The sequence below is a fragment of the Elephas maximus genome, chromosome 5 (assembly GCF_024166365.1).
Source record: "Elephas maximus indicus isolate mEleMax1 chromosome 5, mEleMax1 primary haplotype, whole genome shotgun sequence".
Taxonomy (NCBI): Eukaryota; Metazoa; Chordata; class Mammalia; order Proboscidea; family Elephantidae; genus Elephas; species Elephas maximus.
The window spans coordinates 156,824,778-156,852,447 of record NC_064823.1 but is presented as its reverse complement, the minus strand read 5'-3'; the positions used below and the strand labels follow the sequence as shown (position 1 = coordinate 156,852,447).

Sequence of the window (27,670 nt, the reverse complement as noted above, 5' to 3'; positions counted from 1 at the left end):
AGCTTAAGAGAAAAATGTGCCAAGGATTCAGGACACCTTTGAAGCCCTGTGTCTCCTCAGCTGTGTACCAGGGCTGTGTGTGGTGGCCAGTGTTGACGGCGGATGCTCTTATAGCCCTAGAGCAGCCATGTGTGGTGGCCAGTGTTGACGGTGGACACTCTCAAAGCCTTAGAGCAGCAGTGGCCTGTGGGAGGCAGTGCTCCCCGTGGAACCCACCACCCAGCCTGAGTGGCCACCCAAGGCCGTGGAGATGCGGGGTGCAGGGCAACTTGGCAGGGGAGGGAGTCCAGGCACGGGGGCAGGCAGGTCATGGTTCCAGCTGCCCTCAGTGAGCTGAGTAACCTCTTTGAGCCACACTGCCCATCTCTAAGATGGAGGTGCCCTTGCAGGACTGGTGTGAGGTTCAGCGAGAACCTCCAGAAAGCACCCGGCCCCGTGCCTGGTGGGCAGCAGCCTCTGTCCGTGGTGTGTGCACAATACAGAGGGGCTCAGAATGGTAGTATTCACAGGAATCCCACTGCTTGCTCTTCAGTGAGCAGTCTCACGTTAACTTCCGCCTGCCTACTTCTGAAGCTTTTTTAGCCAGTAACTGGCAAAATGTTAGAGACCTTTTATTCTTGTCATCTTAAGACTGTGTAAGAGGTGGAAAGACACAGTCCTTTCTCCTGTGTATTAAAGCGGACTACTTGGCTTAAGATGCTTCCCTCACAAAACCGCTTTTCCTAAGCCACCTGGCCAGAGTCAAATCCTTGTTAAGTTATGTACATTAAGTCTAAGGGCACACTGGAAGGTCAGGTTCACAGGAGTTAAAGGAACTATTCGAGCATGTGTATGCTCAGCCTTAATTTAGAAGCTTAATTATTGCCTTTGTGTAGAATTTTCAATGTCACGATCATCAGTTCAGCGGCATGCCACAGAAAAAGTTAAGTCAGACATCTCCCTCTGAGGCAGCTCAGAGTGTAAACTGAGTCAGACAGGCCCAGATTCCCCATGACTCAGTGGGTGAGTGAGAACTGGCTCCCCTGAGCCCCAGTCCTCGTCAGCAGAATGGGGCTGAGGTCAGCTGCCTCACCCTCCCAGCTAGTCAATAGGAAGTACCCGGGGCAGGCTCTCAGTTGAAGAAACTTACTATCTTAGGCGTGGACACGGCAGATCTGCGCTTTTTCAGTGCAGCCAGCAGCCACTGCCATTTCTCCTGGCAGATGGAACACGGCCACCGTGTATCTTCCATGCCAGGGAGTGCCACAGGGGCTTGGTGGACCAGCACCCTGGGAACTCAGAGCTGCACCACTTCTAAGGCTCCTACACTAAGCCCAGTGCTGGGGGCCCCAATGCCATGAATGCGAGCTGCCGCAGGGCACCGGACAGCTGTGTTCCCTGCATCAGTAGGATGGAGCTGCTCCCAGCAACCCAGGGCTCCCAGCTTGGGGAGGGGCATGCAGAGCACAGGCCAGAGCTGTGCCTTGGCTCCTCAGGGGTTTCTAGGACCTAAGACGAACCAGGCCTTGGTTTTCCCGTCTGTTACAGGGTCCTTTATAGCAGTGACTTCCTAGGAACGATGGCAATGGTCAATTAGCTTCCACTTCGACGTTCTGCAGAGAAGTGTGATTACAGATCCCAGCAACCCCAGCCCCGGTCTGTGTCCTATGTAATAGTCATTACCAGCGACCAGACAGCCAAAGGTGCTTTTCTCTCCGCAGTCTGTTAGCAGCCAGGCTCCTTCAAAACCCAGCTAGCGGGCATTTCCCTCCCCGCACCCCAAATCCCTCGTTAGCCTGTTGGCAACATCCGCAGCTCCACCACTGCCTAAAGGGAGAGGAAGCCAGACCTGCTGCTGGCAAACTAGCCCTGGCATCCGTGAGCTCTCCTGCGGAAGCACGGGGGCTGATGAGCCAAACGGGTCAGCAGAGGAGACTAGGAACCAAACTTCTCACACTCGCCGAGTGCTGAAATGTTTTTTGCAAACATCCTGCATCCCATTTTGATTCTTAAATTTTAGCTCCTTTAGAGAGACACTGGCAAACACAACGGTAAAACAGCACTTTTTCTGAAGCTAGCATGTATGTTTTAAAGCATATACATTTTGAAGCTTATTTCTCTGGATTTTGAGAGACTAGAGGGAGAGCCCCTGGTAGGTGGTGGCCACTATAAACAGTAGCTCTCTGTCCTTGGCCTCCCTTCAGTGGCGAGGGGCACGGAGAGACAGCAAGGGGCGGGAAGGAGCCCAGGCAGGAGCAGAGGGAGCTTCTAAGCGGCGTAATCTCAGTGCTGCTGCATGGTTGCTCTGTGACCTTGAGCAAATTGTCAAACCTCCCTGAGCCTTTTGTAAAATGGGGTGATCCCTGTCTCTCAGGGTGCTATGAGGGTTCATGGGTTAATGCATGTAAAGTACCTGTCCCCTAGTAAGTGGCAGTGACTCTTTTTATCATGATACACACTTGAGGAAGGAGCCCTGGTGGTACAGGGGTTAAAGGCTCAGCTGCTAACTGAAAGGTCATCGGTTCAAACCCACAGAGCAGGAGAAGGATGTGGCAGTCTCTTCCTGTAAAGATTACAGCCTAGGAAACTCTATGGGACAGTTCTGCCCTGTCCTGCAGGGTCCCCACGAGTCGGAACTGACCCGATGGCAGCCGTGTGGTGTGAGTTTTACCCCCGGGGAGGTGGCTGTTTGTCTGACACCCTTTTCTTCCACAGGAAGCTGAGATTGACAGCATTCACCAGCTAGTTGTAGGGGCAACTGAGAACATAAAGGAGGGCAATGAAGACATAAGAGAGGTGGGTGCTCTGATCGCCCCGTGTCTAACTTGGGGGGCACTAACTGGGGGGCAGCATGAGTCTCACTGGCAGGGCTGATCACACACCCATGCAGCTGGTCAGGCACGCTCTGTCCCAGCCACGCTCCGTCCCAGCCACACCAGGGCACCGTGGTGACCCGCATGTGTGCACAAGAGCCCCCGGCCCACCTCCTTGTTCTGACCACAAGCCCTTACTGAGGACCAGTGGCGCCTGCGCCCCCAGAGGAGAAATTCAGGTCAGACTAGTTCCCCAAATCCAGGGCTGGCACCACTGGGGAAACCTGGACCACCCAAGGGCCCAGCCCTGGCTACTGTCTATGGAGGACGCCCCCAGGTTATGTGCTGAGCAGGTGACCACCCCGAGGTCCAGCTGAGACGGAACGTGCATGGGAATACACGGGCACGGGAGGACACTGACACCCCGTCCCTTGTGACAGAACCCTATGTTCCTGTCCCCCCCCCCCCCCCCCCGCCTCCAGGCCATTAAGAACAACGCCGGCTTCCGCGTGTGGATCCTCTTTTTCCTCGTCATGTGCTCCTTCTCCTTGCTTTTCCTCGACTGGTACGACAGCTAGGCAGGCGGGATGGCCGACACCCCCCGGCAGGTGTGTGCACTACAAGAACCTCTGCCCGGCTGCTCCTGACAGCTATGCTGTCTCGAATCTCCAGCGCCAGGCAAGGCTGTGACCTGCCTTTATCATAGAGCAGGGTGGGGGGGTGGGCTGAAACAGACACGTGCCCTGACACAAGGGGGACACCCAGATCAGTGCTTGTACGCCTGCCCTGTCTGTAGCTGAGAAAGAAAACTGCACTTTGAAGGTGGTCTGTGTAGCAGTCATAAGGCAAGATGGATTAAATGGGGGAGATCATTACCAACTGCACCCAGACATAAGCCTGCCCGAGCCACAGTGCACAGCAGGCCTTCTGCCCCCAGATGGTCTCAAAGGAGCTCAGTGACCTTGCCCACCCAGCAGTTCAGGAGACCCAGTGAACACCTTCTGGAAATAAAATGCTGATGCCTTCTCTGTTTCCTTATGGCTTCTCACCCGAGTCAGCAGACACACAGACGACATACACACAGCATACATAGTGTGGGAAAAGGACACCTCAGCCACCCTGTGAATCTAGCAGGTACAACTGCGGCCACTTAACATTTTGTAAACGCGTCCAGGTTTAGACATTCTGTCGCTGTCCGCCTCATGAGGGAAGAAGAAACAGGCTCTGAGGCACTCAGGGAGGGGCCGCCTGGCCCAATTCCCCCATGAGCTGCTGCCCCCAACCCTTTCATGACAGGGCAGGGAGGGGGCCACACAAGCCTCCCTTCCTGCTGCTGGGGTTCCAGCAGCGTCTGTGCAGGGAAGGAGGCAGGCCTCGGAAGGCCAGGCCTGCCCTCTTGGGAAACGTAAACAGCAGCTGGAGGCCCGGAACATCTGGAGCCACATATGTGCAGCCAGCATCCTGGTGTTCGAGGGCCCCACTCAGCGAGGCAGTGCACGCTGTTCCTAGCAAGATGCATGAGCTGTACAGACAGGTCTGTTGGGCAGTCACAGATGGCCTCGTTTTTTATTTGTACAGAGTGAAAATGTCCAAAGTTACACTGGGTGTACTTACAGGCAGCGAAGTACATGATTATAGAAAACACAAAGGGGTTGCCTTGGTAACGCGCTGACGTGGGTTTGAGTTCATTTCTTTACACGCAGGACATGCTATGGCGGGCACTTGATGCACTCCCCACGCTTAATGACGCCCTTCCATACCTCCTGCGGCACATGGCTGTGTCACGCTCACCACCGGCCTGAGGCCATGGGCCCCGTCCAAAGACCCTTGACAATAAAACGTCGTTCGTGCCAGGAAGCACATCTAGGAGGTGGCCGTGGCGCTGACCACGATCGCCCTGCTTGTCCGCAACAGACCCTGCACTATCATTTATTTTTGATCTACTAAAAAAACGGAAACTTTTGACACGGCCACCAGAAACAGCACATTCAAATAACATGGAAGAAAACATCTGTGAAGCTTTTTTCCATTTAATTGTTTTACACACTTAGTTTGTCTAACTGGCAATTTTGTAAACGTACACTTTAGTGTCGAGATTGAACTTGAAACATCATTCTTTACAAAGACTGAACTGAAGTTTCATAGCCAGATGTGCATGCCTCCCAGCCCCTCTGCAGCCCCCCTCCCCCCAGTCTCACGTCACGGTTGTCCCGTCTGTTTCACCAAGAAGAACATACAGGAACCCTGGCTCACCAGCCTGGGCGTCGCCACCTCTCCCACCCTGCCAATGTGTACAAACTAACTTGCTAACGGGGGTGGTGGTGCAAATGTATTCGTGATAGAAGTGAGCAAAAGGGCCAGCGGCTTCCCACCTACTCTGCCGGTCGTGGGGCCAGATACCTATAAGGAGACAGGTTCTGCAGCCTAGGGCCCCTGGCCCACCTCTCCCCAGAGCCCCTGCCTGCACAGGCTGTGACACTCTGCAGACACCTGACCCAGGGGGGTGTCCGTACCTTTCTACCAGAGGCAAAGCCAGGGGACTGAGTGACCTTCTGTGGACCACAGTGAGAGTGTGACCCCCAGCAGGCCTCGGTCAAGCCTGACATTTGCATACGTGCAGGTCCACTCAGGGGTCTGTCCTCCACAAACTGTACCCCTGACTACAGCGTGTCTTGGCGACCAGCACTGTCCCCATCTGATGGGAGGTGGAAAGAAAACGGTCAGTAGAGCTTGCTCTCAGCGAAGCAAGAGATCGCTCTGGGTGTGACTATGGAGCAAGGTTTGCAAACAGCAAGGTGGTTTAAGAAAAAAAATCAATCCCACAAAATGCATTATTTTTCTCAAGTCCAGACCCCTGGCATATCCAGTGTAAATTTATTTTTTGACAGCTTCCAATAAATCCCAGGAAAGTAACTAAGATTTCTTAACATGAAACGTGGTGCCAGAGCTCTTGAAGCAATGCTGAGATGCTCTTGGTTTTCTGCCCACGGGTGGTCTGCAGCAAGTTGTGTTTGCAAAGCAGCATTAGCAAACAGAAGCAATCGCACCGGAAATGAGTGACCTCTAAAGCATCGGTAACTGTATTGAATGATATGTCCCTCAACGTCCCTTTGTTACCTCCAGGCGACACCTTGTCTGCAGGCGCTGGCCCACCTCGCTAAGCCGACTTTTCAGCGGCCTCGGTCTCCTGCTCGGACAGCTTCTCCTCCGACAGGACGGACATCCACGGCGAGACGGAGCGGGTGATGCTCTGCTTGGCCAGGTTGTAGTGGTTGATGACGGTGTAGAACTTCTCCCGGGCATTGGAGTCCTGCTCCGAGTAGTAGCTCTCCAAGCCTTCTGGAATGCACTGGGTGTTCTGGAAGACATGAGGCCACAGAGAGACACGCATCACCACAGGCTGTCCCACCAACGCCTGGCAGATGCTATCGGTCACCGTCCCTGGGCTTGGAGAAGACATAGAATGAGCAGAAGCAGACCTGGCACCTGCCTCAGCAGGACGTCTGCATTATCTCAATCAGGACGCTACAGGCTCCCTGCTCCACCGAAGGCCTCGCACTGGTTGTCATTGTGTTTGTTGTGTGCTGCTGAGGCATTTCTGACTCATGGTGACCCCATGTGACAGATGCCTCATAGGGTTTCCTAGGCTGTGATCTTTATAGGACAGATTGCCAGGTCTTTCTCCCAAGGAACTGCTGGTGGGGCAAACTGCTGACCTTTCAGTTAGCAGTGAGCACTTGGCCATTGTGCCACCAGGGCTCCTCGTTTGTGTTTAGTCTATTTAAAAATCAGTAAAACTTTTCACGTGTCCACCAGTTATCCAGATGGCAGGAAGGGACGGCAGAAGGGCTTCCCCTGGGCTAGGGTCTGAAGGGTGAGTGAGTCTGCCTTAACCAGGCAAGGGGAAGAGAAGCCCTCAAAGCAGAGGGAGCAGCCTTGTGGCAGGAAGATGTGGCCGGTACTGGGGGGAGGAAGGCCAGGCCACCGGCTGCGGCAGAGCACAGGAGGTGCATGAGAAAAACGTTAGAAAACCGGGAGGAGGAATGAAGCCCTGACACATGCCACCACATGGAGGAGCCTTGTAAACGTGTTGATGAAACAAGTCAGTCGCAAAAGGACAAACACTGATCTCACTCATGTGAAACATATAGAAGAGGCAAATGTAGACGGGGAAGCTTATCACTGGTTACCAGGCGTGGGAGGGAGGGAGGGAGGGAGGGAAGGCGAGTCACTGGGAAGCAGGGAGTCTGGTGATGGGAAACTTGGCCGTCACCGTGATGCAAATGATACCGCTAAACTGTATGCCTGGCGCTGCTGACTTGGTAAATGCCTGGCGATGCTGACTTGGTAAACGTGTTATATGTCTTTACAACAGTAAAAAAAGGAAATGCTGCAAAAGGCAGGGGTCGAGTGAAACCGCCTTAATGGTGGTAGAGAGTCAGGTTTAACCTACTGACCCAGGAGCACAGGATGCCTCTGACCAGGCTCAGGGGTGTGTGTGGGAGCATGTGCAGGGCCGCACCACAGCACTGTCCCCTCAGGAGGCAGTGCTAGCCCTGCAGGCCGGGAAGCCCTGGGAAGTCCCAGGATGGGGGGCTCTGATGCTTAGATGTGGTTCTATGTGAAAGTCAGTTGGGTGGGCGTTTTGGAAGGAGACCAGTCCACAGTTTTCATCAGTTTGTCAGGGATCGAGGGCCCCAAACAGGTTCAAGTCCTGGCTTCCAGGCTGACCTAACCCGCGGGTCCTCAGTCCTGCTGCTGACCAGCATGAGCAGTCTGCTCAGGGCACCCCTCACACTGACCCCACCAGGAGGCTGTGGCAGGCTGCGGCTGGCCTTCTGCTCTCCACTCCCAGAGCGGAGCACATGGCCCCCCAGCGAGAGACCCCTTCCCCACCTCCCACGTGGTGGGGGACAGCGAATGCCTGGCACAGGGACAAGTGTGAAGAGCATGTTCTGACCAGGCCCGAGAGGCTGCTGCCTGTCCCCTGTCCCACTGCCCACATCCCGAGGTAGTCTAAGCCAGCCCAACCACAGGAGGGTGACACACCCTGGGCCAGCAGGGCCACAAGGTGGGGAGCCTGAGGTGCCCCACACTGCCTTCCAGCTTGGACTGGAACATGAGAGAGAAAGCTTCTGGCTCCCCAAAGCCAGTCACCTTCCCATCAGGCAGTGGAGGGGCTCGCAGTGGGGGCAGTGGTCCCGGTTCAGCTTCGCATCACACTACCTAGGGAGGTGTTGAATCCGGGTTCTCAGACCCTACCCCCAAGATTCTGACTGGTGAATCTGCTCTAGTAAATCTGTATTTTTACACATCCCCCCATGGCACTGATATCCAGCTCCACCTCCCTAGGAAGAGGCAGAGTCCACCAGAGGCCAGGTCCTGGGGCTTCACAAGGACCCCTTGTTAGCTTCATCCCGCGGCTGTGAAAGTGATCCATGTCCTCACACTGTACGCATGGTTTGATGACTGGATGCCTCAGGCCATCACCAGGATGATGGACAACACCAATGGGTGGAGTGTAGCTGGCAGCCAGACGATATCTGTCCTGGCCACAGAGGCACCAGGGGAATCGCTTCCGGGAACCAAGTCCTTGCCTGAGCTCATGTTTGTCTCCGAAAGCTAATGACGGCTGACTAAGCATCCCATTTGAGTGGGCTGCTCCTTGAAGTGTCCCTGTAGGCTCCAGGCCATCTCCCATTTCCCTGGCAGCAGAGACAGAGCTGGGCTCTGCCTCCCACACTTGGGTTCTCCTCCCGACGTCTTAAGACCTGACAGTTTGCAGTGTTTTTCATGCACATTCTCTCAGTAGCCAGATTTTATAGATGAGGGAAGTGGGGCCCAGAGAGGTAACACAAGCTCACGTGGGTGAGTGCCGGAATGCCAAGCTGGCGTCTGGCCAGGCCCTGCCCCCTCCCCCTGCCACCTGCACTGCCTCCCCGTCTGAAGCTCCTGATACGTGACCTCCGCTCAGCTCAAATACTCCACCAGTGACAAACAGAGGCCTCTGGTGGGCTCACCTGCCCCAGGGGGTGGTGGGTCAGAACCTTCCCGTAGTCAGAACAGACTGCCTTCCACTGGCACTGGAGTCCTGCATCCTTGTCTCTCCCTCAAGACCCTCAGAGGCAGGGACGCTGTGCTTATCTTAGGACGGAGGGAGCCGAGTTCAGGGTGGCTCAGGGTCCTGCCCAGGTCATCACTGCAACTGGACCCCAGCTCTGACACCACGGCCTGCGTGACACCCTCATCACCCCACCAAGGCCACCTGGATGCCAGGCTGTCTTGTCATCCTCTGAGTGCAGGCCAGAGCCTTGGCCTGTGCCAATTCACCTGGCATTGCCCGGACACAGCTGTCTTGCCAGGAGCCAGGGCCGAGATGCCCCAGTGTGTCAGAGAGGGAGAAAGGGCGGCACCTCCATCCTAGCAGGGCTCCTGCTGGGCGGATCTCAAGCCCTGACCACGTGACCAGGGTGCCTTGTTCTTTCTTTGATGCTACTCCCTCCCTCCTCTTTCTGGGGAGTTCCTGCCCGGGGACACCTGCCATGTCCCTGTGAACAGGGATGTCAGTGTGAGGTTAACAGGAGAGTCCCCCACTGGTGGGCTGCCCAGCTGGTTCAGAAGCCAGCCGCTGCCAGCTCAGCTTAACACCAGCACAGCCCAGCTGGCAGCAGCATTACTGCCGTCAGCCCGCCAGCCCTTGCCCTGCCCCCTGGCCTCCCTCAGAGAAGCCACATTCAGATGGCAAGTGACAGGACCAAGCTCTCTCGGCCTGTGCCCTCCTTTGCAAATGGAGGATAGTACCCACTGCATAGTTGCTGGGGACCAGGTGTCAGCATCGAGGCTGGCCCAGGCCTGCACACACAGCTACCATCCGTCATTACTGGGGCCCGAGAAGATGGTGGGTCCTTGGGTGCTGGGTGGAGCAACCGGTTTGCACTCAGTTACCAACCTGAAGGTTGGGGCTCTGAAGCTGCCCAGCCGGTCTGCAGAAGCAAACCCTGGTGATCTTCTCTGTAAAGTTTACAGTCAAAAAAAAACGTAGTGAGAACAGTGCAACCCTGCACCACGTGAGGTCACCCTGAGTCGGCATCGACGGCAGTGAGGAGGAAGATGCTGAGCAGGTAAAAGGGTGCATGGGGTGGGGGTGGCTTAGAGGGCCCAGGAGATCTTAGAGAAGGCCTGGTGACAGCAATGGTTAAGTGCTCAGCTGCTAACTGAAAGGTCAGCAGTTCAAACTCACCAGCTGCTCCGAGGGAGAAAAGACCTGGTGATCTGCTTCCACAGATTTACAGCCTTGAAGTCCTATGGGGCAGTTCTACTCTGTCTTAAAGAGTTGCTTTGATCCAGAATTGACTCGGCAGCAATGGGGTTTTTTGGGGGGTGGTTGGGGGTTAGGGGGTGGATCTTGCAGAGGTTCATATGTGAGAAGCTGCCCCCCCGTGTCTCGGCCAGTGGCCTGGTGTCTTCCCTGCTGGGGTGGCTGTGGCTACTGGCTCTCCTCCGAGAAGGCCACTCAGCAGCCACTGGTTTAATGAAGACGTAGAGGGGACGGGAGAAAGACGCTTTTCCACGGAGAAACATTCTCCTCAGCAGCTCGCCAAACCCTGAAATCCAAGACCTGCCATCCCTGCTCATCCCTGTGAGCGCACAGAGCTGTCTTCTGAAGAGAAACGACCAAGAGATGAGTGTTTCTGACCCAGCGCTTCCGTGGGCTGAACAGCGGCCTGGCCCTGGAAGAGGTGTGCCACTGAAGGGGAAGCTGATCTCGGACGCTCGCTCACGGGCACAGGGCCTACCCGACCACGTTCCTAGCAGACACCACTGGAGGCTCCCTTCTGAGTCTCAGCTCCCTCATCTACACAGAGGGGCTGAGGATCCACACCTCTCGGAGGACTCGAGTCACTTAGCAGTGGCTCAGCTAAGGAGTCAGGACATCCACAAGGTCACAGGGCTGACAGTGGGTCACCAAGGTCACAGGGCTGATAGCAGCATGCCAAGGTCATAGGGGTGACAGCAATGCCAAGGTCACAGGGCTGACAGCAGGGCACCACGGGCACTGGACATTCTGCAGGTTCTCCCCATGACCCCCACAATTAGATACAGATCCAACTGTTGGGATCCACCGGGTTCTCACTAGAAGCACTGCCCAGGCCGGCCAGGGGTGGGGAGCTGCAGTGGGCCAAGGGTGCCCTGGTGTCCTCACCTGTCACATGAAGGTGATGGCATGGCCACCCTCTCCCCAGCTCCCGCCTTCTTCCGTCTTCACCCCCACCCACCCCAACACCCTACTGGGCCCTGCAGTGGGTGCAGCCCTCCCCTGCCGAGTGGTGCCTCCCTCTGAGCCAGGACTGGGTGTGGAGAAGTCTTGGAAACGCCCCCCCCCCAGGAGGACAGTCACACTACCCGATGTAGCTGGGGGAGGCATCATGGGGGGCCAATGGTGGGCAAGAGCCCAGGGGTTAAGGAAGCCGTCCCAGCGGGGACAGCAGGGCAAGTCCCAGAGGGAGTGCAGTGAAGATGGAGGCGAGGCCTCTCTGGAGCACTGTAGGGGGCGCCCTCTCCCTGAAGGGCTGACTGGGACAAAGCTGTTTGTCAGCTGTGGGTGGGGCGTGGCTGAGCCAGCGGCCTGATGGTGAGCGTGGGCAGGTCACTGAGTCTCCCTGCACCTCAGTCCTCACCTGACCAGTGAAGTTGACGATCGGACCTGTGGAGGAGCTACGGGAATGTGTAACGGCCCAAGTGGACCCCAGGATGCCCAGGGGACGGACCCCAGTGACTGCAGGGGAGTAAAACAAAAACCAAACCCATTGCCATCGAGTCAATTCCAACTTACACATCAATGCCTTGTGAGATTTGGGGCAGTTTCCCTCATGAGATTTGAAACTTTTATAGCCTACGTTTAGCTTCTGGCCAGTGGACCGCATGCACAGCACCACCCATCCGTCAGTGGAGGCCTGTGTGTTCCTGTGATGCTGAACAGGTTTCAGCGGAGCTTCCAGACTAAGACTAGGAAGAAAGGCCTGGCAGTCTGCTTCTGAAAATCAGCCAACGAGAACCCTGTGGATCACAACAGTCCAATCGGCATCCAGTCATGGGGGTCATGGGGAGAAACTGCAGGGCACCAGGTAAGAAACCAGGTCTGGACTGGTCTGTGGGCACTGGGGACATAGAGGGGAGCCAGTGAGACCCCAGACTCAATGAGTGATTGGATCTGGGAGGCGGAAGAACCTGCTCAGAGCTGGTGACTCAGAGGAGCTGATGTCACGGAGTGGGCCCCGGGATGTCCAGAGAATGGGCCCCAGCCTAGTGACTGCACCCAAGGAGCTGAAGCCAGCAGCCCTGGCCCGGGGTACTCTCCTGATCTGTTCTCTCTGAGTCTGAGACAAGTTCCCTGCCTCCCAGGCTCAGCCTGCCTCCATCTCCCACGTCCTCCTGCAGCCCCGGGCTCTGTTACATCACCTGCCCCAGTGGAGGTGGGCTGCTGAAGCCTTGGGTCCAGGCCAGCTGCACTCTGACTGACAGTGGCGCTGGAGGGGCCCCCGACGGCTATGTGTTTAAAAAGCTCAGGAGGGGTCCTGGTACACAGCCAGCCCTGGGAACTGAAAGAACCCCTGATGGAGGAGCCCTGGTAGTGCAGTGGTTAAGCTCTTGGCTACTAGCCAAAAGGTTGGTGGTTCGAACCCACCCAGTGGTGCTGAGGAAGGCAGGCCTGGTGACCTGCTTCCTTAAAGATTACAGCCAAGAAAACTCAGTTCATTTCAACTCTGGAACACAAGGGGTCGCCATGATTCAGAATCGACTGGACGGCAACTAACAACAACAATATGTACCCCCACAGTAATTAAAGAACCCCTGATGGATGGCCTACAGCTGCGCCTTTTGGGACTCTGGCATTTCCCACTAGCACCTGCTGGGGGCGTCCCTCCTGGGGCATGCAGCTGGGAGGGCCCAGGAGCTGCCGCCCTGTGTCCAGCTGCCCTTGGCTACAGCTCGAGGAAGGAGAGGTATGAGTGTGCACGCCAGTGTCCTTTGTCCCTCCTGTATACACACCCACTCTTCACTTACAGACACTGTGAGGTTCCAAAGGCCCGGGTATTATGCCAAAGATGGAGAATGACCATGTCGGATCACAAACTAGAGAATGACTACATCATTACAGAACTGCCTGCCAAATTACATCATTACAGAACTGCCAAACCACTGAGAATCATGGCCCAGCCAGGGCGACACGCAACCTTAACCACCACAACCAGCGTCACTGTCGCCTCACACCTCGGCATTCTTCCTGCCAGACGTCAGTCGTTAATGCGCAAATAGTCTATGGTAGATTATTTACTGTTGTCGTCAATGTGAAATGTCAGATAATGAGACAGTTGGTAAGGGAGGAGTCGTGTTCGCGTTTGTGCACGTGGTTACGTGGCAGAGCTCTCGCCTCCCATGCTGAAGACCTGGGTTCTATTCCTGGCCAAGGCACCTCATGTGCAGCCTGCAAGGCCAGCAGTCTCACTGCCTCCAGCCTCCCCAGGAGACCAAGTGAGTCCCTGCTTTGAACTCTTTTGAGTATATACCTCCCTCTCCTCCAGCGGCCTTTGCCTCGCCCTCCAGGGTGCAAACAGTTAACTGCTCAACTACTAACCAAAAGGTAGGCGCTTCAAACCCAGCCAGAGGCGCCTCGGAAGAAAGGCCTGGTGATTTGCTTCCAGAAAGGTCACAGCCTCGAATACCCTCTGGAGCAGTTCTATTCCGCACATGGAGAGTCACCAGGAGTCGGCGTCAACTCCACGGCAACTGGCGTGGTTCTGGTTTTTCCAAGGGCTGCCCTGTCTAGCCATGAACTTGGTCGTCTCCTCCTGCTTCCGCGTATCCGCAGCCAGAGGCACTGGGGTGGCCTGGATGCAGCGGGAACGGCCTGCGTGTCTTCTTCCTGGGGCGCCCACACCCCATCCTGCCTGCGTTGACCTTGCCACCTCCTTATCCCGCTCACCTGCTCAGTCAAGGCCAGCCCTCCCTTCCTTGCAGCCCCAGCCCTCTGGCCGGCCTCCTGCCTCCCTTCACTTAGCCTTGGACCGTGGTCATTGGTGCACTCGGTGTCAGCCCCCAAACTGACCGGAAAGCTTCTTGCCCAGCACAGTGCTCAGTCCGGCCGTGGGATAGAACCGAGTGCAAGGTGGGGCCTCCCCCTGCCTGCAGGTACTTCTCCCACCTCGCTTCCCACCAGCCTTTGCTCCAGGGTGGGCCACCCTTCCTGAAATCGCACCCCGGCCCCACACGCCCTGCCCCCCATCCCTGCTTTGTTTGCTTTTTCCAGTGTTTCCAACCTGCTAACGCAGCACAAAAGGAGCCCTGGTGGCACAACAGTTGAGCACTCAGCTGCAAACTGAAAGGTTGACGGTTTGAAGCCACCCAGTGGCTCCGTGGGAGAAAGACCTGGGGATCTGCTCCTGTAAAGATTACACCCTAGAAAACCCTATGGGGCAGGTCTACTCTGTCACGTTGGGGTCATTATGAGTCAGAATCAATGGCACCTAACAACAATAACATAGTATTAAAAAAAAAAACTGTCATCAAGTCGATTCTGACTCATGGCTACCCCACGTATGTCAGAGTAGAACTGCTCCGTGGGGTTTTCTTGGCTGTAATCTTTACAGAAACAGATCGCCAGGCCTTTCTTCCATGACACAGCCGGGTGGGTTCAGTTTGCCAACATTAGGTTAGTAGTTGAGCACAAACCATTTGTGCCACCCAGGGACTTGTATTTACTGCTTGTTTGGGGATTGTCAGCGAGTTCCAGGCAGCAGGGGTCTTTACCTGAGTGGCTCTTGGCTGTCCTCCAGTCCCTAACGGAATCGCACCTGGCACAAGGTGGGCACAAAATAAAGACTCGCCAGGTGAAGTGGGGGCTGAGGGGCCCGAAGTCCCGAGTACAAGACATGGAAGGGAGAAGGGACAGGGATAGAAGCATGAATTCCAGTCGTGGCTCCATGACCCTGTGCAAGGCCTCTGTCATCACTCAGCAAACACCAAAGCCACAGCCACAAGCGGCCCATGATGGTTCACAAGCAGCTCGTTCCTGCAGGTGCGAGGGCCCAAAAGATTGCTGCCTCTCCTGTACTGTAGTCTCAGCCACGCTGGAACCTGTAAGCCACTGTCTTCCTCTCCACCTGGCTCTAGAAGGTTCAGACCGAATCTAGAGCTGGGCTGGCGAGCGTACAGGAAGGACCCAGTGCGTCATCCTTGTCCCCCCTACTCGCCTCCTTATTTCCTTTGTTTAATTCCGCCATCCCGTGTGTGCCTCTGTGCCACTTGCAGGTTTTTGGGACGAGGCATTCTGTACACAAAGCCACATTTCCACGCGTGTGAGAGCCAGCCAACGCCGGGTCCTCCACGCATCCGGCAGATGTGGACACGCAGCCTGCCTGTGTGGCCCGGGGCCAGCCTCCCCGCCTCACAGCCTCAGTGTCCTCCCCTACCCCTGTGCCGTGAGGACCAGTGACTCCCCCCGCAGCTCTGACACGAGCCTGATGCCCTCCCTGGAGCAAGCACCTTTCCCCACGGGGTGAGGGGTGGGGGGGAAGTGTCGGCCCTGGGCTGGGCCTGCCTCACCAGGAGGCCCGCCGGAAGCTTCCTTCCCACAGGTGGGCCCTCCGCAGACCCACTCTGTCCCCCAGGAGCCCTGCCCTCCAGGCAGGCCTCCCACAGGGTCCACCCAGAGGCCCTCCTGCCCTAGCGATCCCTCCCCTGCCACCCCTGCAGCTTCAGTGGGAGAGCAGCACACACGGGGCCTCAGGGCCACGAGAGCAGCACGGAGCTTTACCTTGAGGACGAACCCGTCAGGGCACGCGCGGTCATACTTGTACACCTTGTAGACGACCAGGAAGACAACACAGGTGAGGAAGGCCAGGGCGAAGAGGACCAGCACGGAGACCTGTGGGCACAGGCAGAGATGTCAGGGGAGGCTCAGGAGAGCAAAGTGCCAGGGACAGCCAGATGGACACACACACAGACAGACACACACAGGTGGATACACACACAGAAGGCACAGATGGACACGGATGGACAGACATAGACGGATACACAGATGGAAACAAACAGATAAAGAGATGCACAGATGCACACACACACACAGAGACAGACAACATAGATGCACACAGACACACAGATACACAGATGCACACACAAAGGTACACACACAGAGACAGATGCACACAGACGGACACACAGATGCGCACACAGACACACAGAGACAGACAACACAGATGCACACAGACGGACACACAAACAGATGCACAGATGCACACACAAAGGCACAGAGACACAAACAGAGACAACATAGATGCACAGAGACACAAGCACACACGCACAGAGACCATCTCTGAAAGGATGCACAAAAACACAAGACCTGGGGGTCCTCGAAAAATTAAACACAGAACTACCAAGAACCAAAAAACCTGTTGCTAATGACTGACTCGTGGTGACCCCATGTTGATCAGAGTAAAACTGTGCTCCACAGGGTTTTCAACGGCTGGCTTTTCAGACGCAGATCGCTAGGCCTTTCTTCCAAGGCACGTCTGAGCTGTCTGCACCACCCAGGGGCTCCTAGAGTTATCCTAAGACCAGCAGTTCCACTCCTAGGTATATACTCAAAAGACTTGAAGGCACGGACTCAAACAGAGACTTGTACACAAATGTTCACAGCGGCGGTATTCACAACATCCAAAGGTGGAAATACACGAAGTGTCCGTCAAGAGATGAACGGATACTCACAGTGTACTATGTACACACAGTGGAATACTACTCAGCCCTAAAGGATGAAGTCTGATACACGCCACCACATGGATGAACCTGGAAAACATCATGCTAAGCAAAGTCCGTCGCAAAAGAAGGAAGATCGTGTGACTCCACTTACGGGAAATACTTACTAGGACAAGTAAAGGCACAGGACAGAAGGCAGACAAGTGGTCACCGGGGCCAGGATGAGGGCCACGGGGAGTTACTGCTCAGTGGCTACAGGGCTTCTCTTTGGGGTGACCAAAGACTTTTGGAAATAGATGGTGGAGATGGCTGCACTACATGGTGAACGTAATTAATGCCCCGAACTGTCTACTTAAAAATGATTAACATGGCAAGTGTGAAATTATATATATTTTACCACGATAAAATTAAAAAATAAAATTGGAACCCAGGGAGGGAGGAAGGCCTCTGGGAAGGGCAGCTGGGGGCTGAGGGGTCATGAGAATAACCTGACACTGGGGACACAGGGACAGTGGTTCCACCCCCTCCTTGGTGGTGGCACGAGCTTGGCAAATGCCCACTAAGAAAAGCAATCATCACTGCATCTGTGGTTCACCTCATCAACCGCTGCCCCGTTTCTGGGGCTCTCAGGGTCCAGGGATCTGAACGTCCCTTAAGCCCGGGTCCTGCCCACAGGGAGGCCCCGGCGGGCAGGGAGGGCTCGGGGCTGGGGCATGGCCCGTTGTGCAGGCAGCTGGCATGCCTGGGGTGCCACCCCTCCCTGGGCCCCCTCCCCAGTTCCTTGCATTGTCTCAGGCCATGCCACCCTCCTCCCCAGGGCAGGAGAAGGAGCCAAACTGAGACCCTCTGCCCTGGGAGGCTGATTGCCTTGGGAGGCTGATTGCCCTGGGTGGGGCTGCTCAGTTCCTGCTCCCGCCAGGGCCACCCAGCCTCCGCCACATCTCTGGAACCACAGTCTGCGGGTCCTGGTCACCAGCCTACACCTCCTCCCCAGCTAACACCCACTACAGCCCGAGTGAGACCTGTCTCCCCCACCTTCCCCCGTGTCCCCCAGGCCAGGGAGCCGCCTGAAGCCCTGGGTCAGGCAGGAATCCCTGCATTGTCACCGGTCTCCAAGACCTGATTCCAGCCTCCACCCCACTGTCTGAGGGCCCTGCTCGGGCTGTGCTCCCCTCCCTGAATCAGGCTGTCGCCCTCTTGAAGAGCAGAGAACCCCCAATTTGCTTGGACTCGGACACTGCATGAGGCTGGGTGACAGCAGCCTTCCAGGGCCCAGAGCGCCCCGGGCTCTAGTCACAGCTAAACCACATGGGCAAGGCCGAGAGGCCTTGCCACCAGGGAGACTGTAGAGGGCAGGAGGGCAGGGGACCAGGGACAAAGGAGGGTCTGAGTTTGTAGAAAAGAAAAGGAAGCCTGCAGCTGCCCCAGGAGATGTTACAGCCAGAGGGAGCAATGTTTTAAATGACACCTCACCACCCAGTAATGCCCAGTGCTCAGCACAGTCTCTCACCACTCTGCCCGCTCCCAACCCAGGGCTGCTGTCCCTCCTGTATCCACCTACCTGGGTCCCAGCTCCCTGCCAGCTGTCCCTGTGGGCACCGAGGGCAGCATCCTGGGGTCTCTACCCAGACAAAGCCTCCCCTGGGTGGTCCAGTGTAACTGACCTCTTCGTAACCCTGTGTATTTTATTTTGTTGTTGGTGTTAGCTGCCTTCAAGTTCGCTATGACTCATGGCAACCTTATGTGCGACAGAATGAAACGTTGCCCGGTCCTGCGCCATCGCCATGATTGTTAGTATGTCTGAGTCCACTGTTGGGGCTACTGCATCAGTCCATCTCATGGATGGTCCCTCAGTCTCACTGACCCTCTACTTGACCAAGCATGATGTCCTTGTGTAGCAATTGGTCTTTCCTGATGACGCATCCAAAGGAAATGAGCCAACGACTTGCCATCATTGCTTCTATGAGGCATCCAGGGTTGCCTGCCATGGGTCACCCTGCTGGTATTTGAAATACCAGTGGCATAGCTTCCAGCATCCCAGCAACACGCAAGCCACCAGAGTAGGAAAGACTGACAGATGGTGGTTGTGGTGGTGGTGCACCGTCAGTTCCGACTCACAGTGACCCTGAAGGACACAGTAGCATTGCCCCACAGGGTTTCCCAGGCTGCAGATCGCCAGGTCTTCTCTCCTGCAGAGCCACTGGGTCAGTTTGAACCATCGACCTTTCAGTTAGCAGCTGAGCACTTAGCCACTGCGCCACCAGGGCTCCTTGATAGACACAGTCCACGACACAAAGCGGGCTGACTAGCCCCACTGTGGTATGACTTCAAGTCCTGGGAGACGGGTGTCTGTCAAACCTGCCCTAAATACGAGCACTGCACGGAGCTTGGCTCTCAGCACCCCATCTGTCTCAGGTTAAAAATAGGCAGAGCTGTGGGGAAACCACTTCCCAGGGGCTTCCTCCTGGAGCCTTGCCTGTGATTCTCATCCAGGATCCCCGGGCCTGATGGCCGAGGTGCTCACAGAACCGAGAAATGAGAACGCGGCGGTCCCAGAATAGACATGGAGACGGCAAAGCCGTAAATCCAGGGAGTCAGTGGGTGGCCTGGCGAAGCCCTTCACAGCTGCCTCCCCGTCTGCAGAGGCAAGGAGAAAGGGAGTGGCTGGGACTCCTCGGCCACTACCGGATTCGATGAGAGGCCAGGTAACCTGCTCAAGGTCACACAGTGGGCAGGGGGATGAGCCCAGAATCAATCCTGAGCCAGTGTGGGATCTTTCTGGAAAGTTCCATAGCTCTCCCCTTAGGCCCCGTAGGACTTTGATAACCACAGAGGGGACACCATGCCTCACAGTGAATTTAACTTCCCACCACTAGGTCTGACCTGGTGGGAGCAACACCTCACGCCCTCACACGTCTAGTGGGAAAATGACAAGGGGCAGCGGTTTGAGAGTGTGCTGTTGGCTGGACGTGCTATGCCTCAAACTGTTGTTAGCTGCCATTAAGTCAACCCCCGACTCATGGCGGCCCCATGTATTACAGGGTAGAGCTGCCCCACAGGGTCTTCTTGGCTGTGATCTCTATGGAAGCAGATTGCCAGGCCCTTCTTCCTCTGTGCCACTAAGTGGGATCACAAACCACATGTGCCACTCAGGCTCCTTGGGCCCCAAATATTAGGACTGTTTTAGGGTGGGTCTAGGACCAGCTCACACCCTCTGAAGATTCTCTTCTGCTCTTGTCCCTGGTCCTGCCCCAGGCTGCCAGGCCTTCTCTCCTCCTTACCTGTCAGAGCCCAGGGCCAGCCCCACAGCCTCCAGGCAGCCTCTTGGATCATCCCAGCCTCTCACTGAATACCACAATGCATGGACACACCATGTAACCTGGCATCCACCTTCTCCTAGTTCAAGTGAAATAAAAAGGTGTCCAATTTCAGAGACCTTCAGGACCCCCATGAGACAACTTGGAACATTCCAGAACAAGGGCTGAAATTACTGAACTGGGCACAGGCATTGCCCCAGGCCCTTTGGGCTTCCTTTAGCATCCCTCTGCACCGACACACCATTACTCTGAGCATCCTACACAAAAATAAAAAACCAAATCAGTGATTCTGTATCGGTCACACAGTCACAGGTGCGACTAACAGTATAGCAGTTTGTGACCCACACTGAAAAGTGAACAAACTTGGACACTGAAAACTATAAAACGTTGCTGAAAGAAATTAAACCAAAAACCAAACCAAACCCAGTGCTGTCGAGTCAATTCCGACTCGTAAATTAAAGAAGACATAAATAAATGGAAAGACATCTTATGTTAATGGTTTGGGAGACTTATATTGTTAAGATTATCAGTGCTACCCAAAGTGACCCAGAGATTCAACACGATCGCTATCAAAGCTCCAAAGGTCTTTATCACAGAAATGGAAGAGCTGATCCTAAAATTCAAGTGGAACGACATGGAACGCCAAATATAGCCAAAACCATCTTGGAAAAGAAGAACAAAGCTGAAAGACTTGTACATCTTGATTTCAAAACCTAATACAAAGTTATAACAATAAAGACAGTGTGACACCAGAATAAGGATAGACATATAGACCAATGGAATAGAACTGAGAGTCCAAAGTAAACCCACGCATCTAAGGTCAACTGATTTTCAGCAAGAGTTCCAGTACCATTCAACAGGGGAAGGAACAGTCTCTTGAACGATGGTGCTGGGACAACTGGATGTCCACATGCATTTGGACCCCTACCTCATTCCTTATCCAGATTTAACTCAAAATGGATCAAAGACCTAAATACAAGGGCTAAAACCATAAAACTCTTGGAAGAAAACATAGAGATAAATCTTCAGGACCTTGTATTTGGCAAGGATACTACACCAAAGCACAAGCCACAAAAGAAAAAATAACAAAATTAAACGACTGTGCTTCAAAGGACACTAGTAAGAAAGTGAAATGACAGCCTAAAGAATGGGAGAAAATATCTGCTGATCATACATCTGATAAGGGTCTAGTATGGAGAATATATAAAGAGCTCCTACAACTCAACAACAAGAAAAACCTAATTTAAAAAAACAGGCAAAGGACTTGAACAGACATTTCTCTGTGACCACAACTATTATGGGTTGAATAAAACCACACCAAACCCGTTGCTGTCGCGTCAATTCCAACCCATAGCGACCCTAGAGGACATAGCAGAACTGCCCCATAGGGTTTCCAAGGATCAGCTGGTAGATTTGAACTGCCGACCTTTTGGTTGGCAGCTATATCACTTAACCACTGTACCACCAGGTCTCCATGGGTTGAATGGTGTCCCCAAAAAAGATACGTTCAAGTCCTAACCCCTGGAACCTCAAAATGTGGCCGCATTTGGAAATAGGGTCCTTGCAGATGTGACAATAGTTAAATTAAGATCAGGTCATATTGGATTAGTTGTTGTTAGGTGCCGCAGAGTCAACTCCGACTCCTAAGGAACCCCATGTGACGGGGTTTTCTAGGCTGTAACCTTTATGGGAGCAGATCGCCAGGTCTCTTCTCCCTCAGAACCACTGGGTAGGTTCGAACTGCCAACCTTTTTCTTAATAGCTGAGTACTTAACTACTGCGCCAGCAGGATTCCCTATTATTCTCTCACAGTGCTGCGCCCTAAATCCGATGATGGGTGTCATTATAAGAAGAGAAGTCACAGAGACACAGAGGGGAGACTGCCATGTGAAGACGGAGGCAGAGACTGCAGCGATGCAGCCACAAGCCAAGGAAAGCCTGAGGCCACCAGAAGCTCCAAGTGGCAAGGAAGGATCCTCCCCCAGAGCCTTCAGAGGGAGCGTGGCCCTGCCAACACCTTGACTTCAGACTTCCGGCCTCCAGCGCACCAGAGGACATGTTTCTGTTGTCTTAAGCCCCCCTGTCTGTGGTACTTTGTTAGGACCACCCCAGGACATGAGACTGTGGGGGCTCTGAGCACACGGGGACGATGGAGCAGACACCTTATGTGCCTGCGTCACCTCCCCCGCCCACCTCTGGCTTGAGCGGCAGCCATTCTGGGTGTTCCCTTGATGCCGCCAGGATCCCAGCTCCCACCCCAGTGCTGTCAGGGTCCCCCAAATCTTGCTGCTATTCTGCCCCAGGCTTTCCCCAGCTGTGCAGCTTGGCGCATGTAGGGCAGCCTGGAAGTGCAGGCATGAAAGCTCCGGGGGCGACCTCAGCCAGTGGGGTGCAGGAATCGGTGAATAAAGCTGCGCGACCAGAACGCTCTTTAGAAGCGAGGGTGGTGAGATCTGGGCTCCTTTACTTTGGACACGACATCAGGAAAGACCAACGGCTAGAACATCACACATCCTGTTCGGTGAAGTAGGGGGTCAGCGAAGACGAGGGAACCCTCCGCAAAATGGATTGACACGGTGGCCACAACAATGGGTTCAAATATACCAACAGTCGTGATGATAGTGCAGGACCCCGGCAACGTGTCATTCTGTTGACACTGGTCGCCTGGGTCAGAGCCGACTCCACGGCACCTACCAACAACCTGTCCCTAGGAGGGACGAACCCACATGTCTGAGAGGCCAGGTGCCTATGGCGGCCACCATCTCGGTAATACACTCTACAGAGGTTTTTCCTCCCTTCGCTTCCAGAGATCACCCCCGAATAAACCACCACACCCCGAGGCTTGTCCGAATTCCACTTTGGGGGAACCCAAATCAAGACAGACACCTGACTTCGTCTTGCAAGTTGGGAGAAGCTTGCTGCAGCAGGAACTTGAGGCCATCCATCCCAGATGACCCTGACAGAGCCAGGTGGGGGAGGAGGAGGCTGTTTCGGAAAAGAACAGAGGCGTGGAATCCTGAGAGCGCGGCCTGCCAGGGCGCCCACCACGCACGGTTCTGGAGGGGTGGAGGGTACAGGCTGGAGAGGCCCGCGGGCCTCGATGGCCACGCTCAGGGGCTAGGACTGTGAGCTGAGGCCAAGGAGCCCATGAAGCTTGGAGCTGGGGCGTGTTGTCGCCAGATACACAGAATGGGCCACAGGAGAGAGGTGGGAGGCCATGCGGCACTCAGGGTGCTTGGGTCCTGATAAGGGGGGTGAGCCCCAGCCACCCTGCCCAACAGGCATTCGGTGGAAAGACCCGCCAGTAACAGGTAGCAAGTAGGAAATGGGCCTGGGGGTGAAGTGTATGAGTTTACACGCACAGGACCATATGTTCCAGGCGTCCAGGACAGTCGGAGCTGATGCTTATGCCCAGGCACCCCAAAGGGTCAGCACCCACTGTGACTCAAAAGTGTCCTACTGGGGGCCATAAGTTATGGTCACTCAACTAATAAGAAGGTCCCTGGGTGGCCCAAACGGTGTGCACTCATTTACTAACGGAACAGTTGGCAGTTCAAACCCACCCACTGCACCACGGAAGAAAGGCCTGACAATCTGCTTCTGTAAAAATTACAGGCAAGAAAACCCTATGGAGCAGTTCTACTCTGTAACACACAGGGTCACCCTGAGTTGGAATCAACTCGATGGCAACACGTCAGCGTCTCAGGCGCTGGCTCAGGTACCGTTTCTTTCAATGCTCACGGCAGTGGGTGTCGGTAACAGCCCATCTTACAGGTCAGGAACTTGCACAGCATTTCAGTTTGCTGTGATTCCATCTGCTCCTTCTGGCATGAGGCCGGCCTCCTTGCCCCCTGGGACCATTCAGGGCCACTGCCAGCTGGGGTGGGAGCTGGCCACATGCCCACGCCACCGATCCACATAGCCACGGGGGCAGCGGAAAGAGCTAGACGGGCTCTGGCATGTCAGGCAGATGTGAGTTCGAATCCTCTTCCACCCTCATGAGCTATCTAACCTTGGGCCTGCTCCTTAAGCTCTCTGACCTGAATCTCCTCGCCTACAAACCAGGACAGCAAGTTCAGCCTCAGACACTGAGCCTGAAAGAAATCATACCCGTGAAGCTCTGGCCCCGGCCACGGAGCCCCGAGTCGATGGTGGCTCCAATTATTCTTATTCTGGCTCTCTGTCTTCCCGCTCCAAGGGGGAGGGGAAGGAAATGTGCATTTCTGCTGAGTAATGCAGCACAAAAAAGGAAACTCTTGGAAAAGGAAGATGAATCCCGACATCTGCCAGCATCACAGCACCAAATATTTTAGGGAACCCACACAACAGCAAGCACGCAGGCAGACACACCCCCCCCCCCCAAAAATGACTCAAGCATCGTACTACCCGGTTCTGGGCGAGACCCTCACTGCACAGCTCTGGGATGGTTGCTGGGGGGCGGCTCAAAGTCCTGCAAGACGCTCAACACAGAGGAGGGGACTCAAAATGCAGTGTGGGCGGCTGGCCACGGAGGGTCGCCGGGGGTGCCCAAACCCGGGGCGGGATCCCGGATGCAGCCCCGCTGCCTGCAGGCCTGCCCTGCTGCCCACCGCCAGGGAACCGCACCTGCCTTTATAAATATTTAACAAGTGCATCTTGAAACACACCGGGGGATTACTGGAGAGGGTGGAAAACAGACGGGCCTGCAGGAAGCTCAAGGTCGTCAAGGATGGGAGCACAAGATAGAAACTAACCACCGAATCACTGCGACAGGGCTCCGAGCGACACCCCCACAGAGCATCGACTGCTGATGACAGGGCCATTTGTGCACACACACTTGGACTCTCCTTCTAGGACATTCTCCCAGCTCTTGTGCTGACTGTGAAAGACGTTTGTGTACAAGGCTGACCTTGGAATCATCCCCTAAGGCCCCAGAAGACAACATGGCACCCAAACACACTCCCAGGCTAATAGAGGGTGTGGGGATCTCCGTGGAGGTGGCCACAAAGGATAAAGGTGCCTGGGGCGAGGGCTGACCAACCGTCCTTTAATCTGCATAATTACGAGCCCTCTAATGAGCCCTGGTGGCACAATAGTTCAGTGCTCAGCTGTTAACCGAAAAGTTGGCGGTTCAAACCCACCCAGCTGTCCTGTGGGAGAAAGACCTGGTGATCTGCTTCCATAATGATTACACCCAACCCTATGGGGCAGTTCTGCTCTGACATATGGGGTCGCCATGAGTCAGAACTGACTTGAAGGTACCCAACAGCAGCAACGTGGGTCCTCCATCTTCCAAGCTGGGAATGTGAGCGTGGAGAAGCAGCCCCCAGTCCCGCCCTGATACACCTCCGCACTGGAGAGCGGGAAAGTGTCCTTCAAAACAAAATGTTTAGGTTTCGTTAATTTGAGAAACAGCTCAACCGGTATTTATTCTCAGCATACACACACCTTCATTAAAGGACGGCTTTCTTCATCGACACTAACCTGTCGGAAGCCTAGACTCTCGGCTGCCTCTGGCTGACTCAGCCTGCAATTCCTGTGTGACTACATCTTACAAAACCCTTCCCAATCAGCCGTCACCTAGCAACCAGCCCAGCAACCTCGCAGCCAGGAGATTAATCCCCGAGTGATCATTATAAAGTAACATCCAAAAAGACATGTCATTTCAGGGGTGCCATCCAAAGGCATATAAAGACGAAGCTCAGAGCACTGGCGCCTCACGCCGAAATGCCACAAATTAGAGACAAAAGGAGCATGTTGTTTACTTGTTGATTCAGCGTCAGAAAGTCAGGGTTTCATTCCTGTGGGTCACACACAGAGGGAAACAGAACCAAGGAGGTGGCTGGATGGGGGAGCCACGGCACCTGCCTGTTCCCCTCCAGACAAGGACGGTATTGCATGTGCCAGGGAGGGCAGGTCCTTGATTCTGTCCTAACAACACACATTCATCCCAGGCTTTCCTACACACGTTTCCCCATCTTTAGAAAGAGGGTCCAACCCTTGACCGGCTGATGCCTCCAACAATAAAGCATGCCTCATCATGTGTATGCATTCAGAGAAACACAGCTGGGCCCCAAAAGAAAAGGCCGACAGAACATTCTAGAACATTCCAGGATGGCGGGCACTCACCATCCTATGGTGGGTAGCCCATACCTCTAGCATTTCCAACAGGCAACAGCCCTCTTGACTCTTCCCTGCACTAGTGCTAGAGCCCACATCCACCTCCACCCATAAAGGTTTGAAAACTTTGTGTACCTTAAACCAAACCATTGCCATCAAACCAGCTCCGACTCACGGTGACCCCATGTGCGTCAGAGTAGAACTGTGCGCCACAGGATTTTCAGTGGCTGGTTTTCCAGAAGGAGACCACCAGGCCTTTCTTCCGAGGCATCTCTGGTGGACTTAAACCTCCAACCTTTCAATTAGCAGATGACACATACATTAGAATGTTAAAATTCACGCTCCAGACCCCATCCCAGAACACCAGTTCAGTATACTTGGGTGGGACCCAGGGTCCCCATGTTAAAATCAGACTGCAGGTGATTCCAACACAAGCGCGCCCAGATCACGCTTGGAGAAACAGCAGTTGAGAGGTGCCTCAAACACACGCCCACAGCAGATGGGCAGGGAGACCAGTACATCTCCTTCCAGTCAGAAAAGGCCTAAAAACCAAAAAACCCGTTGCCATCAAGTTAATTCCAACTGATAGCAACCCTACAAGACAGAGTAGAACAGCCCCATAGGGGTTCCAAGGAGTCGCTGGTGGATTCGAACTGCTGACCTCTTGGCTAACAGCGATAGCCCTTAAGCAGGAGCAGACAAAGCCAGAGGTGCCCTCGTGATGCACATGGTTCAACTCTGCAACTCTGTTCTACAGACGTCCAGGTCAAGCTGGCTGGCCTAAGTGTGCAGACAGGAACAGGCCCCTGGGCCTGCTTACCGTGTGACCTTGGGCAAGTCACTACCTTCTTGGTAAGAACTGACAAATATCACCTGTAAAAGTGTAAGACACCTATACACCCAGGTGGCCAAGAGAGAGGGCTCTCGATCCAGGTGAGCTATCTTTGACAGTTCTCGGCGAGTGAGGGACCCACAGGAGGCACTGGGAATCCCACCACAACCCTGTTCACTTGAGGACAGGCACCATGACTGTTGCTGTCTTAGCTGCCACCGAGTCAGCCTCTGACTCATGGTGACCCCATGTACAATGGAACTAAGTCATCCCCATGAACAGTTGTGGGTAACACCATTCATTATAATCCACAGGGTTTTCACTGGTTGACTTTCAAAAGTAGATTGCCAGGCCTTTCTTCCTAGCCTTAGTCTGGAAGCTCCACTGAAACCTGTTCAGCATCAGAGCAACACGCACATGAGGTGCACTGGCTGGGAACTGAACTAGGTCTCCTCCATGGAAGGGGAGAAAAGGGGCTCACAACGCCCCCTTCAAGGTGGCCGTGAGTCAGTCTGTCTCCCAGAAGCCGTCCAGCAGGTTTATGAACGTTGTTGTTGTTAGCACTGTCGAGTCGATTCCAACTCATGGTGACCCAGGATATTGCAGAGTAGAACTGCTCTATAGGATTTTCAGTAGATTGCCAGGCCTTTCTTCCAAGGCCTGCCTGGGTGGGTTAGAACCGCCAACCTTCTGACTAGTAGTCGAGTGCTTAACTGTCTGTTCACTGGGAAGCCTAGGTTTATACAGCAGGTCAGGGAAGGGGCTCATTTCCATGCCATAGTCCCCCAAGTGCCCCAGGACAGGCATCACCTTCTCAGACACCATAGAAGACAAACGTGGAGTGGTGAGGCTGGCCTTCTGCCCCCAGCAGCTGGCCC

The 27,670-nt window shown here is 54.7% G+C and overlaps 2 protein-coding genes across 5 annotated transcripts in view; one reads left to right on the top strand and one right to left on the bottom strand.

Moving 5' to 3' along the window:
* STX18 (syntaxin 18) overlaps positions 1–5,995 on the top strand; it is a 143,657-nt gene extending 137,662 nt beyond the window's left edge. For 2 of the 4 annotated variants that reach the window (XM_049886515.1, XM_049886512.1), the window contains exons 10-11: positions 2,695–2,775; positions 3,275–3,824. In XM_049886515.1, the coding sequence (XP_049742472.1) occupies positions 2,695–2,775; positions 3,275–3,370 (177 nt within the window). In that variant the 3' untranslated portion in view covers positions 3,371–3,824. Of the gene's footprint in view, positions 1–2,694; positions 2,776–3,274; positions 3,825–4,495; positions 4,584–5,915 lie in introns of those variants that run through there. The other 2 variants (XM_049886514.1, XM_049886513.1) reach the window with 2 other exon arrangements.
* Positions 5,950–27,670, bottom strand: part of NSG1 (neuronal vesicle trafficking associated 1) — a 30,678-nt gene continuing 8,957 nt past the window's right edge. The window contains exons 4-5 of the mRNA XM_049886516.1: positions 15,607–15,717; positions 5,950–6,150 (exon numbers count right to left, since the gene is read on the bottom strand). Of these exons, the coding sequence (XP_049742473.1) occupies positions 5,950–6,150; positions 15,607–15,717 (312 nt within the window). The remainder of the gene's footprint in view (positions 6,151–15,606; positions 15,718–27,670) is intronic.